At 33.3% G+C, this 18,006-nt stretch overlaps 2 protein-coding genes and 1 long non-coding RNA gene across 3 annotated transcripts; all 3 read left to right on the forward strand.

The window, feature by feature from the left end:
- Nucleotides 1–6,284: 6,284 nt before the first annotated feature.
- On the forward strand, nt 6,285–6,999 carry LOC138934006 (uncharacterized). Its single transcript, XR_011447078.1, has 3 exons — nt 6,285–6,712; nt 6,785–6,875; nt 6,966–6,999. It is a non-coding gene; the product is annotated as an uncharacterized lncRNA (long non-coding RNA).
- A 4,331-nt stretch (nt 7,000–11,330) lies between these two features.
- Nucleotides 11,331–15,868, forward strand: Usp30 (ubiquitin specific protease 30). Its single transcript, XM_070297627.1, has 6 exons — nt 11,331–12,270; nt 12,644–12,796; nt 13,040–13,203; nt 13,410–13,841; nt 14,011–14,346; nt 14,748–15,868. The coding sequence occupies exons 1-6, from the start codon at nt 12,171–12,173 to the stop codon at nt 15,000–15,002; spliced, it is 1,440 nt and encodes a 479-aa protein (XP_070153728.1). The 5' UTR covers nt 11,331–12,170; the 3' UTR covers nt 15,003–15,868.
- A 326-nt stretch (nt 15,869–16,194) lies between these two features.
- Med18 (mediator complex subunit 18) lies at nt 16,195–17,759 on the forward strand. Its single transcript, XM_070297364.1, has 3 exons — nt 16,195–16,488; nt 16,600–16,854; nt 17,031–17,759. Exons 2-3 carry the CDS (start codon nt 16,649–16,651, stop codon nt 17,488–17,490), a joined length of 666 nt encoding a protein of 221 aa, XP_070153465.1. The 5' UTR covers nt 16,195–16,488; nt 16,600–16,648; the 3' UTR covers nt 17,491–17,759.
- The last annotated feature ends 247 nt before the right edge of the window (nt 17,760–18,006 follow it).

The following is an 18,006-nucleotide window of genomic DNA, read 5'->3' on the forward strand; positions in this document are numbered from 1 at the left end:
TAAAAAAAAAAAAAAAAAAAAAAAATGTTCTTTTATACTAAAATCACAAATTCTTTAACTTGATAAATTTTATCTCTTCTTTTGCTTTAATCAAAAATATTTACACATTATTATATCTTCTACATTATCTAACATGATTCTAGGGCAACATCCTAGCATTTCTCTTATTCGTACGATTTCTCTTATTCGAACAGTTTAGAGTAGTGTAATAGATAGAAATGCAGTTTTCTCGCGAAGAAATTGGACCTCTTCCAGTCCTGGTTAATGACAGGAAGAGATGCGCGAAGAACGATGATTCTACAGTCGATTTGTAATACGGCGTGTGTCATAAGGTCGATTGAGAAACTCGGCTTTTCCGTCAACTCATAATGATTTGCTAGAGCTAATAAAACGTGTTGTAAAACATGAAACACATATAACTAGATGCTCAATGTTAAAATATTCTAATTCAATAAAACTTTATTATCGGAAGTTTAAGAACACTAATACCCGTATTCATAGTCCGTCCTTGAGGAATAAAGACTCCTTGTTCCTCGTTCCACGTTTCATAAACTTTCCTTGACCGAACAAGGAATCTTATTGGCTCCCTTATCTCAAGGAAGGTCACGAGCTTCCTTGAGGAGTGGATGCGACCTTTTTAACAGACGATACGCAGAATATAACCAAATATAACCTCCAAAAGTTAGTTTCGTTACATTTCAATCTGTGGTTTTGTGGTTATTTGTTGTCGCGTTCTCAAACTGAAAGTGTATAAAGGAAAAAGGGATAATGGACAATGAATTTTTAAATGATTCTGACGATGGATTTGAAGACGAAAATCCAGAGAATCGGATTCTGTGGCGGATTCCGAAAAGATACATTCGCGATTGGGAAAATCCCGTGGAATTTTTTGAAGATACGAAAAAGTTTTCATATGTATTATATGAAATTAGTTGCAGGCAGCATAATACGGTGCTGCCTCCAGTCGGTCACTAAAAATCCCTAAAATATTCCTTCCTTCTGAAAGGGAGACTCGAGGTCCATCTATGAAACAAGATGGCCTTGCAGATTCAAGGAATCCTTCATGGAGGCTTCCTCCGTCCTTAAAATAAGGAAGGACTATGAATACCGGTATTAATTTATTAAAAAATAAATTTTTTTTTTTCGTTAATTCACGTATATTTAAAGAAGATATATAATATATTATAGGTAAATATATTTTTTTGACAATTAATTTATAGCATAATATTGAACGTCTATTTTGATTTGATCCGCAAATTTTCATTCACGTGATGTTTATTATCGCGCGATTATTATGTAAAATTTCGGTCGATCGCGCGTCATTAGGTCGCGCTTATTCCACGGGCGTGGGTGATCGACGTTAGCGTGCCAAGAGAGCCACGATAGTTACGAGCGAATAGCCGATGCGGGTGCCAAACGTATGTGTTAGGCGAGGCTAGGCGAAAAGATCCGAAGCCTCTGAATCATTTAAAACTTTAGAGCACCCCCGCCTGCCTTCAATTCTTCTGTTGTCGCATGATTTATCTCGAGACGTGTAAAATTAGAGAGCGAAAGATATAGCATAGGAATTCAAGAGTTTCTATTCTGAATAAAACACACATTATATCATTACGTATTTTCTGGTAAAAAAATTTATCTTGTTTACAAAAAAGCTGCCTAAAATTTATATAGCTTATAAATATTGTATAAATTGTCTTATTTTACTATAATTTATTATTTTCTAATATATAATTATTTAAAAATATTTTCTAGAGAAAATTGTCTTTATATCTGTAGATTTTTCTTATAGTAAAATATGACAAAACATGCACCATTTATTTCCTTTTACGGCATTTATTATTTAATAAATTGCAATTAAAAAAGCTCAAATTTAAAAGAAAGGAATTCTCGTAATATGAAAATTTGACGTAAAATGATAATATTAAATTAATTTAACAAAAGCATTTGATAAAAAAAAATAATTAAATTAAAACAAATTAATTCTCACTATTAACGATCCGAAGCGTATCGAAGATATACAGAAAATTTATCAATATAAATTTAAATGCAACAATAAACTTTAAGAGAACTTTGATATATTCGAATATTAATTTAACATGTCTTTTTTTTTAAGAATAGAAAATGTTTCGAAGAAAGACCTGTTCTAATTATAATCTGTGCTCCCGTATTTGATTTAATTCAATTCTGTCTTGCAATTTCCATAACAATTTCTTTTTATTTAAATTTCGAGTCAAGTTTTAATAAGACATAGTCATTCCCTCTTTTTTTTTTTTTTTTTTTTTTTGAATAAATTATTTTCGTTAAAAATGGATTTTGGAATCGAAACAATGAAAAACGGCATTATCCAAGTTTGATAAATAAACATAATTAAACTCTCGCATAAGTGAAACCTTAAATCATCTCGCGAACGGCAATTTGAGCGGACGCGTGAGGTGCAATTTATCGATGGGTTTCCTCACGATACCTGGCACGGGCTCAGTAATTTTCGGACAGACGGTGGCCACCCGTTAAATTAGCACGATACATTTTTTCGCCATCGAAGCTAAATAAATACCTGACAGATTTACTCGACAGACAAAATGGAAAACCGAAATTGCAAAAAAAAAGACGAACTAAAAACTCGTCGAAGTTATACCTCAAAATCATCGATTATTTTTACAATTATAATAATATTATTATATATGTATATATATATATATTTTTTTTTATATATTTATAAACATTTAAAAAAAACTGTCAATTATTTATTATACAAAGATAAAGGTTTTCTCGAATTAAATCTAAATGTAGATAGTTAAATAACAATGCTTACTTTTTAAATTATAATTTTGGGTAAATTTTATATCAAAATTTAATTTGATGCCAAATCGTCAAAATATTTAATTCTAAAAGTCTAATGTTAAAAGCTTATTCCTCATTCTATGCAATTTAATATCTTTCTTCTTTCTACTTCTATTTTCTTTATTTCTTATCTTTCTTGGCAACTTGCTCTCGACGACGTTATTTCTGCGACTGGTCATCGAGAAAATTAAATTAATTCTTTTACTTTACTTTTTATCTTAATTTTTGCGGTTATTTTTCAGAAAATTTAAAAATGTATGCCGCATATATCTAAAATAAATCTCTACTACATTCCATTTGATATTTCTTATAATTTTCCGGCGTTTCACTCTATTTTACTCTAGCCATGATCCAGATGACATCGATGTTGGCCGCGGATCCGATGTTCTAACAGCGCGCACTTCTATAGTCAGAAATCGTAGGTATGCGCGATGAAGACGATGGCGAGAAGAAGAGACGAGGGGAAGTTTTCGAAAGACGCGTGCACGCACACGCACACGCTCGGCGGAGACCCGAAGTGCGAGAAGTGCGAGCAGGAGAGACCGAATCTAAGATTATTTCGGGATCGACGGAGATAAACCGGGCCAACGTCGAGATGGAAGAGAACGAAACCAGCCTCGCTTCACCGACGTGAGCCTTGAAGCTTGAATCATCATCATTCTCCCGTCATCGACATCGTCGAGACAATTACGAATTTGATATTATACAAGCGACAACGTAATAACAACGAGTTTATCCAGATTTCTGGATAGTCGCATTCTTTTCTATATAGTGTATCATCTATCTGAATCATACTTATTTATACTTAATTTATATATAATCATACTGTACATATCGAATTATATTTGTAATTATATTTGCACTAAGAGCAAATATTTCTAATCAGATTTTTAAATTGAAAATTTCCGCAATGTATAAAATATATATATAAGAAATCCTTCCAACTTCATTAATTAATGAAAAATTTATATATACTTTTTTAGGTATATAATAAATATATTTATTTATTTATTATATTTTGCTGCACACTTCTCGTATAAAGTTAATATTCACGAAAAGAGATCGAGAAAAATATATATAAAATTAATATATAGATAAATAGATAAACATTAAATTAAAGTCAAATAATTCGTCATTAATTTGAAATGTCTCAGTGCTTTATTTATTGCATCGCTTAGTTTTGGATCGTTCTCAATTACGGACGGAGAAGATATTAAAAGCTTCTGTAACGTATAAATACCCAACGAAATAAATCTAAAGCAATAAAAGCTAGAAACAGGTATTCTCCTTTTATACACGCCGTATAGAAAAATTTTTAAATTTAATATATAAACTATTTTAAAATAAACTATATATATATATATATATATATATATATATATATATATATATTAATTTTTAAATTGTACAAAGTTTTCTGGATTTTTAAAATGCAACAATTAAGAAATCTCATATAGTATAAGCACCGTGTGTATAATTGATCTAATATTAGAATTCTTTCTATAATACCAGGTATATAAATATGAAACCGGAATTTTTGTATAGAAAATACACGTTTATTGTATGAAAATGATAAAAAATATTTTATTCCAAGTATTGCCCATTGCTAGCTATACATTTTTCCCATCTCTCTGACAATTTGTGGATGCCACGCCAAAAAAACTGTTGCTCCTTTGAGGCAAACCAGTCATCGAGCCATTTTCGTACATTTTCGTAAGAAGTGCAGCGCTGCTCAGCAAGTGCGTGTCCCATCGATGCAAATAAGTAATAATCGGATGGAGCCAAGTCTGGTGAGTAAGCCGCATGCAAAAGTATTTCCCAACTAAACGCCTCAATTGTTTCCTTGACCGGTTTTGCTGTGTGTGATGGTGCATTATCATGAAGCAAAATCACTTTGTGTTGCCTTTTTTGATATTCTGGTCGTTTTTCACGCAAAGCTTGATTCAAATCGATCATTTGTTGTCGGTAGCGTTCAGTATTAACGGTTTCGCCAGGTTTTAGCAGCTCATAATAGATCACACTCTTCTTCCACGTTCTTCGTTTCTCACGTCAAAATCGCCACTTTTGAATTTTTTGAACCACTCAAAGCACTGTGATTTACCAAGAGCATGCTCACCGTAAGCTTCGACAAGCATTCGATGCGATTCTGCAGCAGTTTTCTTCAAATGGTAACAGAAAATCAATGCTGTCCGCAAATCGTAGTTTCCAGGCACAAAATTCGACACGTTCAACGCTATTAAAAACTATACTGTTGTATGAAACTTGTATTGTTATGAGTTGAAAATCTTTATCAGATGTCAAAACAAGAAAATGGCGCCAATGACACGGTTTGATGGTAACTATATTGACAGCTAGGACCATCTATGGGCAAATTCCGGTTTCATATTTATATACCTGGTAACTATATAATTTTAATTTTTTTATTTGCCTTTTATATTTTGTCATATACATAAATATCTCTTGTCTTATTTTATATGTTATGTGTGTTTTCTTGTTTGTTTTCAAGTATTTTCTTATTTTTTATTTTAATTCTGCAAGTATTCTCGTGTCGTGTTTTCAAGTTATTCGTTCGTTAACTGTAATTGCAATTTAAGAATCCATAATGAGTAACCTACTGCGAGATGATTTCTTCAAAAGGAACTTTCATAACCGCAAAGAACAATTTGGCGGCGGTACAAGAGAGGTACAATAGTCGGTTAGTATTGTATTACGTGTGTTCTCTCGACTGGCTTACATTACGCACGGTACCGACCCATTTGTTGTCGCGTCAACAAGTACAATATATTTTTATTAACGTTGAAATATCTTTATTATCATTTTCCGCAATTGTCGAATTAAACCAAGAGTGAAACGAATGAAATCTCGACTCGGATTCAAACAATTAATTCTTTTAACGGTTTCGCACACTAGTGGATCGCGAGTCACTCCGTATGCACGCGCTGGTTTATAACGCGTTTCGTATATTCGCATTTGATGATCTTAGCTCCCGAGCAAGCAAATGCCTCGCTCACCAATAAAGGAGAGCGCGTCCGACAGTTTACGATGCGGCTCGATTTAATAAACGTGAAACAAACTTGGGAAAATATTAGAAATTGTTGTACCATGCCGTGTCCTTAAACACCCACATTTACTCGGAGAACTACAAAAGCAAGCAATATTCGATGTCCAAATTACGATGATTAACGCACAAAGTTTAATCCTTTCTTACCTTTCCATTCCTAAATATTTTAGCCAAAAAAAAACGAAAATGTTAGCTTTTTTATTAGAAGTCATATATATATATATATATATTAATATATAAAAATTGTATTCTCATATATATACTCTCTCTCTCTCTCTTGACTAACATTATTCATCGACTCCGTGAAACGCAACACCATCCGCGATATCCGTGTCATCTCCCGGAGCCGATGCCACGGCGACGACGGCGAATAGGATGTACTCGGGTATACCGCCGGTATTCCATTTCGATGCCAAGTTCCGCGCCTGTTGTTCTGTGCTCCTGGTCTCTATCTCGCGCCAGGAACGATCACATCGACGTCGAGACACTGATGCGACGACGGCACCGGATGAGGGATGGTCCTGCGGTGAACGGGCGCCTAGCCGTTCACGGTGATCGAAAAGCAAGGCCGCCTGTGACGCAAAAAGGAATTTTGAGAAGAGAAATTTCGCGGTCGCTGATACTCGCAGATTCGACGCGAGAACGAGTGAATATGAGCGATTTCCATCAAAAAAAGTCCTGCTGAGAGATATCTTGCAAACGTGAATTTATCGCTCGAACAAAGTGACAAATACGGGGTGGAAAATAATTATTTGATAGAGGTCCAGAGAAAAATGGAACGCGTGTGGGAAATCCAATACTTTATTTATGGTAACACAAGCTTATACGTGTTAGTAGTTAATATGTCCTTCCCAGTATCTTTTACAGCCCTTAATTTATTAGGATAGGATATTAATATGTTTCAAAATTTATCAAGATTCTATCCCAAAAGATTAAGGACAGTTAGGAGAGAGGCTATACCGATCACTGACACGTAAGCTTGCGTTAAATAAAGAATTGGGCTTCCCACACACGTTGTATTTTTCTCTGGACATCTAACAAATAATTATTTTCCACCCTGTAGACTTTGCAGCGAGATTGTTACTGCTTTGACAGCGAAATGAGAATCCATTTGTAATTATACAGGATAAATCTATTAATATATAATATATATAATTATATAGAAATAATCTTCAGATTCAAGATATAAGTAAAATTAATATTAATATTAATCTCTCTTTTCATTGTATAATAACAAGAAGATATGAGATACGGTGTGCCAATAATATTTTTCTCTCGTAGAAATCGAAAGAGAAATGCATTCGAGGACATTCGCAACATCAAGTGCAAGTTCACCGAAACCGCATAGATTAATTCCTTCATTTACTTTACCTTTCTCTTTCAGGACACACCTGACCGGAAATTAAGTTGAGAGAAATTCGCGGCTGTATCGCCAATTGATGTTATTAATTGGCCGTCACGAACGACGAACCTCGACGCTTTTCCTTCTTCGAGAAACGCGCCTTTTGGCATGTGTCGCCTGCATCCCTGTCACGATAATAATTACAAGTTATAATGTTGTGTAATTTGCGTGTATGTATATTCGCTAATTCAGCCGACACCGGGATCTAATTCGAGAGAAGATATTTGGACGAGATCCTCGAAAATGCGATAATTAATCCCGTCGGGAGATGACGACTCAATGAATGCGACTATGCGGGTGAGTTTTGTTGGCATGTGAGCGAGATAAGTCACACGATTAAATTACATTGTATTACATTACATACGAATAAAATTGTATTGCTGTCTCGATTATCGTCTCAATTATCGATGTGGCGAAAAGACGTTAGCGTTTGCAAAATTTTCAAATAGATTATGAAATAAATTTTATCGACACAATTGATTAAGTTTAATGTAAAGAGACAATGCCTAATCGAAACATTCGAATCAATAATTATTTCATTTATTTCCTTAACATTCTTTCTTGACTCTTATTTTCGTAAAAATGAGTCTTTATAGTTGAACCGCAAAAAATGTCCCAATAATTCAACACACGAATCAACAGATATCATTTTACAAATCATTATTTTTATTTCTCTCGAGAATTCTATTTTCGATGCTTATTTTTATTGTGAGTCATCGAGTTTTATGTATGATTATATGTATTTTCACTGCGTCAAGTTTTCAATCTCTCTCTCTTTCGTGCGATGCCATAATAACGCGCAGCGGGGCGAATTTAGAGACTCGAGGCTTTGAAGCTCGAAGAAGAAGAAGAAGCAGAAGAATTACGTAAGGCGAAATAAGTCCGTTCGGCCGGGTTCTTCATTCCAGATCTCACGCAACACCCTCATTCGATGCTTCTTCGTCGCTCCTCTTGATCCCACCTTCTTCGTCGTCGTCGTCGTCGTGCACCATGCCACCTTAGTTCTCCATCGGCCATCGTCGCTCCCTCTCGCTCCCTCGCCATTACGATTTGCTTCTGAGGCTGACAGCAGCTATTTTCGTTTCCCAGCGACAATATAGCAGTCACCGTTTAGATTGCTCTTATTAAGCCGAGCTTTGGCCCATCTCTCTTTTCCATAGCAGTTTTTATTTCTTATATTTATAAGAGATTTTGAAATTATTCTTTTTTCTACTACTGTCCCTTTCCAATTATTTTATCAATATCGACTCATTACTGAAGTATAAAAAGCTAAGATACCTCGACTAGTACATATGATTGTACGTCTCGTAAAATGCGAATACAATCTTCAAGAAACGAATTTAATACGCCAGAAATAATAAAAAAAAGTTCATATATAAACGTTTTGTTTTATCTCTCTCATCCTCTGTTACAGACTGATGAGTTTTACAGACATATTTTGTGATTGAATATAATTCTCGTTATAAAAATTAAAAATGTTTCTAGTGCAATCGGGTCTCACGATGTGAGGGTATAGGTGTATTATAAGTGTATTTCCTGCGGTGCGAATGACGTCAAATACAGTCATCGTCGAGAGATGCTATTTCCTCGTCGACCTATTTTTTTCTTCAGGGAAGACAGGTGAATCGCACGACCTTCCTTCCTTCCTTCCTCGTCGTCATCGATATGTGCCGATGTATTAATGTGCATGCGTAGGCGTTGAAGACCGGATGCACTCGTCAGCAATGCACTTTGGCACGTGTCATCTTTCTCTGCACTGTACAATCCTATCACATGTAAATCAAATATTAGATTTCGATATGTCGATCTCGGATATAATCGAAATAAATTAACAAAATATCTCTATCCATTCTCTCTCTCTCTCTCTCTTTCTCTTTCTCTATTATACCTTTCAGAAGTAATATTGTAAAAAACTTTACCAGATATACATAAGTAAATTTTTGTATACAAAGTAATAATATTCGGCAAGTTAATGATTGTAAAAGATATTAAAAAAACGATATTACTTTCCCATATTCCTGACTCGAATCAATTCCTCTCTTTTTCAAAAGCATGTATGTGAGATTGAGAATGATACAAGTATAAAATGCAACATGATATATATGCATAAGAAGAATATATAATCTACAATTCTCCATCAATTTTTCATACAATTAGCAATTATCTTAATATTTCGTAAATAGTTATCTATCTTTCTACATTTTTTCGTCTCTTCCTTCTCTTTTTCTCATAGAATTCTATTTTTCGAATTTGCGTCCTTACAAATCCGTGCGCGATCACACTATGCTTATTTTAAATACACTTACTTCTCTGATATTTCTGGAGAGGGCGCTAGCGCACGGACAAGTTTCAAGCCATATTTATTTTTGTATCACACTTCAGGTCACATATAATCGAATGTGATCGATACAACTAAATGGTATACGTAGAATAGAACAGAACTAATACAAAAACACTAATCGCTGCTTTAAATCCATCTAAATTAATTTTCCTATCAGCTGTTTCTATTTCGTTTGCACTTTAGTTGTATCATTTTGTATTAACGTATTTTTTTTTTTTTTTGCATACTTTTGATTTTATCGCATGACATTTTTATTAATGAACAACGCATGTGAAAGATATTAAAGAACGATATATTACTTTCCTAACTCCAATCAAATTCTCCCTTTTTCAAAAAAAAAAAAATATATATATATATATATAAATGTAAAGTGCGACATGATATATATGCATAAGAAAACTATATAATCTGCAATTTCCCATCAATTTTTCATACAATTAGCAATTACCTTAATATTTCGTAAATAGTTATATATCTTTCTATATTGTTTTGTCTCTTCCTTCTCTTTTTCTCATAGAATTCTATTTTTCTAATTTGCGTCCTTACAAATCCATGCGCGATCACACTATGCTTATTTTAAATACACTTACTTCTCTGGTATCTCTGAAGAGGGCGTTAGCGCACGGACAAGTTTCAAGCCATATTTATTTTTGTATCACACTTCAGGTCACATATAATCGAATGTGATCGATACAACTAATACCCGTATTCATAATCCGTCCTTGAGGAATAAGGATTCCTTGTTCCTCGTTCCACGTTTCATAAACTTTCCTTGACCGAACAAGGAATCTTATTGGCTCCCTTATCTCAAGGAAGATCACGAGCTTCCTTGAGGAGTGTTGCGACCTTTTTAGCAGACGATACGCAGAATATAACCAAATATAACCTCCAAAAGTTAGTTTCGTTACATTTGTGGTTTTGTGGTTATTTGTTGTCGCGCTCTCAAACTGAAAGTGTATAAAGGAAAAAGGGATAATGGACAATGAATTTTTAAATGATTCTGACGATGGATTTGAAGACGAAAATCCAGAGAATCGAATTCTGTGGCGGATTCCGAAAAGATACATTCGCGATTGGGAAAATCCCGTGGAATTTTTTGAAGATACGAAAAAGTTTTCATATGTATTATATGAAATTAGTTGCAGGCAGCATAAAACGGTGCTGCCTCCAGTCGGTCACTAAAAATCCCTAAAATATTCCTTTCTTCTGAAAGGGAGACTCGCGAGGTCCATCTATGAAACAAGGTGGCCTTGCAGATTCAAGGAATCCTTCATGGAGGCTTCCTCCGTCCTTAAAATAAGGAAGGACTATGAATACGGGTATAAATGGTATACGTAGAATAGAACAGAACTAATACAAAAACACTAATCGCTGGTTTAAATCCACCTAAATTAATTTTCCTATCAGCTGTTTCTATTTCGTTTGCACTTTAGTTGTATCATTTTGTATTAACGTATTTTTTTTTTTTTGCATACTTTTTATTTTATCGCATGACATTTTTATTAATGAACAACGCATGTGAAAGATATTAAAGAACGATATATTACTTTCCTAACTCCAATCAAATTCTCCCTTTTTCAAAAAAAAAAAAAAATATATATATATATATATATGCGAGATTGAGAATGATGCAAGTGTAAAGTGCGACATGATATATATGCATAAGAAGAATATATAATCTACAATTCTCTATCAATTTTTCATACAATTAGCAATTACCTTAATATTTCGTAAATAGTTATATATCTTTCTATATTGTTTTGTCTCTTCCTTCTTTTTTTCTCATAGAATTCTATTTTTCGAATTTGCGTCCTTACAAATCCGTGCGCGATCACACTATGCTTATTTTAAATACAGTACTTCTCTGATATTTCTGAAGAGGGCGCTAGAGCACGGATAAGTTTTCAGAAGCCATATTCACTTTTATATCACTTCAGGTCATATGTCATATATACAAAATCCACACAATTAAATGGTACATACACACGGTATAAGATAAAACTACAGAAACACTTGTTCGCTGGTTTAAATCCAGTTAAATTAAATTTTCCATTAACTTCTTCTATTCTGTGTATTGTATGCGCCAAAATTAATTGTCTTCTTTTACATTAATCGTATTTGCATATATTTTGGATTCTGTCGCATGACATTGAATGAAAAACGCGCGTCCACTCTTTCCGAAATTAATTAATATCTTCTTTCATCTTTCTTCTATTTCTTCTTATTCATTTTCCTCTATTTGTCATTCGAGGATACCTTACAAATCGCTCGCGTTTAATCATTCGCGTATGTATATATTCGAGTGGCGCATCTCGTGAAGAAGTAACGTCACGAAAATTCGTCGTCGAAGTTAAATTTCGTCCACGCGAGTATTTATCGTCAGTATCCCGGATAGTGTTTATTCATCCAAAAGCATGCTCGAACAAATAGCGGAAGAGAGAATTACGCGAGTTGTAGTGTACGTAGGTTAGAACAACCGCTCCGTCCGAAAAACTCTCTGTCTGGAAAGTGATATAATACGTATAATGGACGTAGAGAGAATCGCAATGTTTGCTGGCGTTGGCTTCGCCATCGCCGTCGGCTTATTTGTCTTGTGGGGCCCGTCACCGAAACCCAGAAAAAAAGGTAATGCCCAGGCTTTAACTCCAACTCTGTCAAGCGGAGTATAACTGTCTGTTAAACAAGATTGAGAAGTTTCTTTATCATATTCTCTAGTTTTTTTTTTATTGTTTTCCATTTTCAGCAGCAAAGCTATTATGAGAATAATAATAGGGACGCATTATCAATGATTGCAGCTGTCAGTGTTAGAAATACAGTAAAGTTAAAATTTTTCTTTCTGGATCTTATACCGAATTTATTAATCTTGTTTTTATATTTGATTGTTGTAGCTCTTTAATTTTGCATCTTCAGTTTTTTGATACTTTTTATAATTAATTTTATATTATATTTTAGAGACATCATTCTCTGATATTTACAAATTTATTTGTGTTTTCTCTAGGCCAAGTTATCGGAATCAATAATTTGGGATATACATGTTTCCTGAATTCTCTCTTGCAAGCACTTGCTGCTTGTCCTACATTTATTCTCTGGCTTCAAAGACAGCAGGAGAAGAACAGAAACTTTGCTGATACACTACTCTCTGTCCTCAAGAGTATGAGATTTTGATCAGATATTAAAATTATAATGTTCAGTCCCTAAATTAAATTCTCTATTTCAAATTCTTCTAGTGTTTTTAAAACTATTTTTATTTTGTGACAGCTTCAAAATTTTTAATATTAAAGCATCTTTCACATATCAAATTTTTGAAGAAATTATTCATATATACTCTTACTTCTTTATACTTTATATATATATCTTTTTACACTTTTTGTACTAATTTATATCTATCTTACAGAAATTAATGGTTTTGCTGACGACATGTATGGTGATGTGACACCTATTGAAATCATTTCTTCCGTTGGTTCGCTGTGGAATTTCGGGCCTGGTCATCAAGATGCTCACGAGCTATTCCATGTAGTTCTTAGTGCATTAGATACTGAAATGCAACCTACAAATAGAGTATGTGAATCTGCTGAATGTTTAAAAATCATTCCAGCATAAAATTATCTGCAACATAATATATCCAACAATGATCGAATTAGTTAAAGTCACAAAAAAGTGAAAAAAAAATATTTTATGTATTCTTCCAAGATTTTTATAATTAATTGATAAAAAATTAGCTCTTACATGATTCGACGATTATTCATTAACTGTTGCGCTTTCAGAAAGGCTGTTTGTCCGACGCGCTGCCGCCAAGTGCGAATATGGAGTTAAATATGAAAGGAGTGGCTGATAATCTTGAGTCTCAGATTCTAAATCTCAGAAGTGCATCATGCAATGACATTGCATCAGTGAAAAACGGCATTGATACTGCAAAAGGCTTCGACAAGAATTGCAATAATCAAATGATGACCTCGACTTCGTCCATATCCAGCATGTCTCCGAGCATCGGGTGCAGACCCGGTATGATCCTCGCCAGATCCTCGGAATTGCTATCGCGAAGTGCTCAAAACAATGGCGATTGTAAGAGTCCCTTCAGGTCATGGAGGTCTCTATGCACCATGCCCTTTGTCAACATTCCATTGGTCTCGGTAGAGATGCATCCGTTCTCAGGTCTGATCACCAGCCAAGTTCAGTGTAGCGGCTGTTCCTGGAAGGTAATTAACACAAAAGTAAAAGATAATACCAATTTTTCTCATGTAACTAATTTCTCTTGAAAATAATTTTCTTTGTACACAATTTTTCCTTCAAATTTCAATTATCGAATCAAACATGTTTCAATAATATATACTAGATTTTAATATCAATCTGATTTTTTTTTTGTAGTCTTCGGTACGTTATGACAAGCTCGAGACTTTATCATTACCGTTACCGCCGCTCACCTCGTTCATGCCGCAACACCATACTCTGGAGTGGCTGCTGTCGCGTTTTGTGGATAACGAGATGGTACGTGACGTACAATGCGACGGATGCTCGTTGCGTTGTGCCGCCGTCAAGACCCTCACTCTTGGGAAATTGCCCAAATGCTTATGCTTGCACATCCCGAGGACTACGTGGAGCTCTTCGGGCGTGCTAATTAAAAGGGACGATCAGATTACGTTTCCCGAACTTCTGGTGCTAGATCCTTATACTTATACAGAGACGAAAAAGAGAAGCGTGCGGGTGAGTTTTATAATCTATTAGCTATGTCACAATTTTGTGTCTTTGTGTGTGTGTGTGTGTGAAATGTGAACTGTCATTGTTTTAAAAATATCCCAATCTATGTTTCAGTTGAATACCATATATAATAAATTAAATAAAAATATTTCATTGAATTTATTATAACCAAAAAATTTGAAATTATAAAATAATTAATTTTATATATTATAACTGTAAGACATTTAGTTTATCAAATTACAAATTAATACATATAATTTATTAATTTAAACAATTAATTAACATTTATAATTTGGAATTTACCATAAAAATTGTAGTTATATGTATATAATTTATAAGTATAATCTCTAGCATAAATTTCTATTGAGATACACAATCTAATTAATTTAAAATCTTTATATTTATAGGGTGATGCGGTGAAGTTTCTCGATAGCGGTTTTACGACGATACAGGGTAAACATAAATATCGGTTATGCGCGGTAATCGAACATCGTGGCCCCGTGGATTCTGGTCACTTTGTTTGCTTTAGACGCGGAAATAAAACGGATCAATGGTTATATACGTCCGACATTATTGTCGAGAGTGTGTCCCTGACGCAGGTGTTGCTTGCTAGCCCGTATTTGCTTTTCTACGAGCGTATTAGCGGCATTTATCCTAGCTAGGAATAAATTTTCGAGGTGATAGGCAATCTATAGGTATTACATAATTGCACGTCGATCAGTAATGGGAGTCCGTTCTTTTTAGCTACGCTCTCTCACGCTTTCGGCGTTTAAAGTGAAGCGAACAATAGTGATGGAAATAATGTAGAAAGATAGAATTATAGATTTGCAAATAAGCGTGTAGAAAGTGCAGCTGGAAAAAGAACAGGGATAAGATTTGAAAAATACAAGAGACTGTCGAATTTTCCATAATTAGTTTAGTGTCGCTCGATATTTGCGATGTAATTGCGATAATACTTTGTTATAATCTGCGACTATAGAGCGCATCCCTAGGTGATATTTTATAGCAGTGGCAAAATATATCAAGTATATAATCCAAAATTCAGAAGCATTTCAACAAATGCAATAATAATTGCTATTATTAAATGCTGACGAATCTAACAGAGTAGTTAGTTTTGTGAAACTTCTTGCTTCTGACACAGTGATAATAAATCTCTATCAGAAGAGATTGTCAATTCTTATACAAATCGTTTTTTAATCAATTCATCATCATTAAACTTCATTTTAATGAGGACTAGGATCGTGCCAATGAAAAAATCTCTGAATTAAATTTATTGAGAGGGATAAGCAAGATCTTGTATTTTTTTATTATATGTTTGTATCTTATAGGGCTCTTCAAGCTCTTGCAATATGTGCAATTGTTAAAAATATTATTGTAATTATAAAGACTGTGAATTTAATTAATAATTTTTTGTATATATCAAAGAATTATTTTTCTTTCTGGATAGCATATAGGAACATGCTAATTACCAGAATAAATTTACTTTAAGAACTAACATAAAATACCTAACATATGTAATTTAAAATCTTATAGAAAATGTATCAAATTGAAATAAAATAATAAAAATACAGTACATAAAAATAAATCTTATTTAAGATAAGAATATAATTTTCCCTTTTGCAATAATTTCATTAAAATAATAAATTTAATTAAAAGTATTTAATATCTGATATTTTATTTAATTGTTATATTCTATTTTTTATTACAAACAATTGAAAAAAAGTATAAATTTTTTAATATTATTTTTAATATAAATAAATCCAATTAAACTTAATCCAGGTCTATATATATATAAATCTAAGTTAACTCAACCTTACCTTACTCATTTCCAAATCTCATTACTGCTCATTACAAACGTGTGGATTGTGGATGTCAGATGTCAGTGGATATTTTGATCTCCATTGTCTCCATATTATAGTTCATATGCATGGTTGAGTGGCAAATATGAAGTAGTGATAAAAAATGTAGAATTTGTAGAGAGAAGATCGTATTATGTGTCTAAATAAAAAACAAATTTAAAAATTAGAAGCAAAAAAAAGATTTACTAAGGTTAGACGAAAAATATTGGAAACACATCTTCAACGAAAAGAATTATATTTGAATTGTGTTAAAAACTTAATTGTATTGTAAATAATATATAAAAAAAAGGTGGGTGTTTATGCAAAAAAACATATATAAGAAATATTATGAATATTATTAAAAATCTCACTTATAGCAAGGGCTCTTTATTACACGTATATCTTATTTTGTCAAAAACAGTTTATCCTCTAAGAGTTATTGTTTCTTGTGGAAATTCACACAAGCCAACATGACTGCTCCAATCAGCACTGCCATGGACAGTTTGAGCTCAGCTCTAAAATCCAACATTATCCCCAACCAAGAATATCTGCTGCAGGGATCAGTATTGGATACTTCAGTAGAGGTATTATTGCATAGACTTCGTGGTTTGTGCGATAATGTAGACACTGGACCAGAACCTTTCTATGACCATGAGATGTGTTTTAGCATTCGAAGGTATAATCGTCCTTTTCTTCTCTTCTATTCTTTCCCTCCCTCTCTCTCTCTCTCTCTCTCTCTCTCTCTCTCTCTCTCTAATCTTATTCTAACAAAATAAGATAGTATAGTTGTGAGAATAATTATACATTAATTTGTTTTAAAGAGCTTTTTGTAAGAGTTTATTTGATTGTTAGAGGTTCACCGCAAGAACAACCACTGCTATTGCGAGTGCGACGTGCTCTAGACCCAATTCACTCAGACATGCCATGGCAATTGCGATACATTGGCCAACCTGAATTAGGTGATAAATCTCGACCGACAGTCGTACGCAGTAGCATTGATATCGCCACTAACAACACTGTGGTAGAATTTCTTACCGAGCTAGGCTGCAAACTAGATTTCGAATATGTTACTCGTGGTTATATGTTCCGTAAAGGTCGAATGAAAATTACCGTATCGAAGATCTTCAAAGTAAATCAAGGCAAAGTGCCGGAAGGTGTACCAGAGATGATATCACAAAGTTACTTGGTGGAGCTGAGTGTATTAGCTCCCAGTGGACAAGACGCCATAGCAGAGGACATGAGGATATTCGCTGAACAGCTGCGACCTTTGGTACAACTGGAAAAGATAGATTATAAAAGATTGGTCCATTAGTTGTAGGATTTTCTAATAGCCTATAATATGAATAATTAAAGCATAATGTATCAAAAAATTGATTAGACAAACTAATCTAATTTTGCAATTAAATAAGCAAAAAGCAACGAAAAAAATTCTTAAAAAATTTTTGAAGACGGTGTATTTTATAGTAATTGCGTTTGCTCCCCAAACATCAAAGATTTATTTCATCTCTTATATAAGCTGTGTAGCATTAGTATAAAATTAAGATAGTGACTAGGATATTATTTAACTAAATATCTCTCTAAAAAAAAACAAGCAAAGAATAAAATATATATAAAAAATAGAATTGTATAATTCAGATTTTTTAAATTTAGTTATATTAAAATTATGTTCTTTCCAAGTTTGTTTTTCTAAAACTTTATTATATCATTGTTTCTCTCTCTCTCTCTCTCTCTCTCTCATACAATAATAATAATAATAAAATTAAATGATTAATACAATAACAATAATAATTAAATTTATAAAAAAATTGCGAGATAAAAGTAATCGAAA

The sequence above is a fragment of the Polyergus mexicanus genome, unplaced genomic scaffold (genome assembly GCF_030449975.1).
Source record: "Polyergus mexicanus isolate NDT 795.1 unplaced genomic scaffold, iyPolMexi1.0 SCAF_6, whole genome shotgun sequence".
In the NCBI taxonomy this organism is placed as follows: Eukaryota; Metazoa; Arthropoda; class Insecta; order Hymenoptera; family Formicidae; genus Polyergus; species Polyergus mexicanus.

Bases quoted from the DNA above. Each gene is read 5' to 3' on its own strand.
- Usp30 (XM_070297627.1), top strand. From the start codon at position 12,171: ATGGACGTAGAGAGAATCGCAATGTTTGCTGGCGTTGGCTTCGCCATC. The intron at 13,204-13,409 runs GTATGTGAATCT...TTGCGCTTTCAG, and splicing joins AAATGCAACCTACAAATAGA to AAAGGCTGTTTGTCCGACGC. The intron at 13,842-14,010 runs GTAATTAACACA...TTTTTTTTGTAG, and splicing joins GTAGCGGCTGTTCCTGGAAG to TCTTCGGTACGTTATGACAA.
- Med18 (XM_070297364.1), top strand. From the start codon at position 16,649: ATGACTGCTCCAATCAGCACTGCCATGGACAGTTTGAGCTCAGCTCTA. The intron at 16,855-17,030 runs GTATAATCGTCC...TTTGATTGTTAG, and splicing joins ATGTGTTTTAGCATTCGAAG to AGGTTCACCGCAAGAACAAC.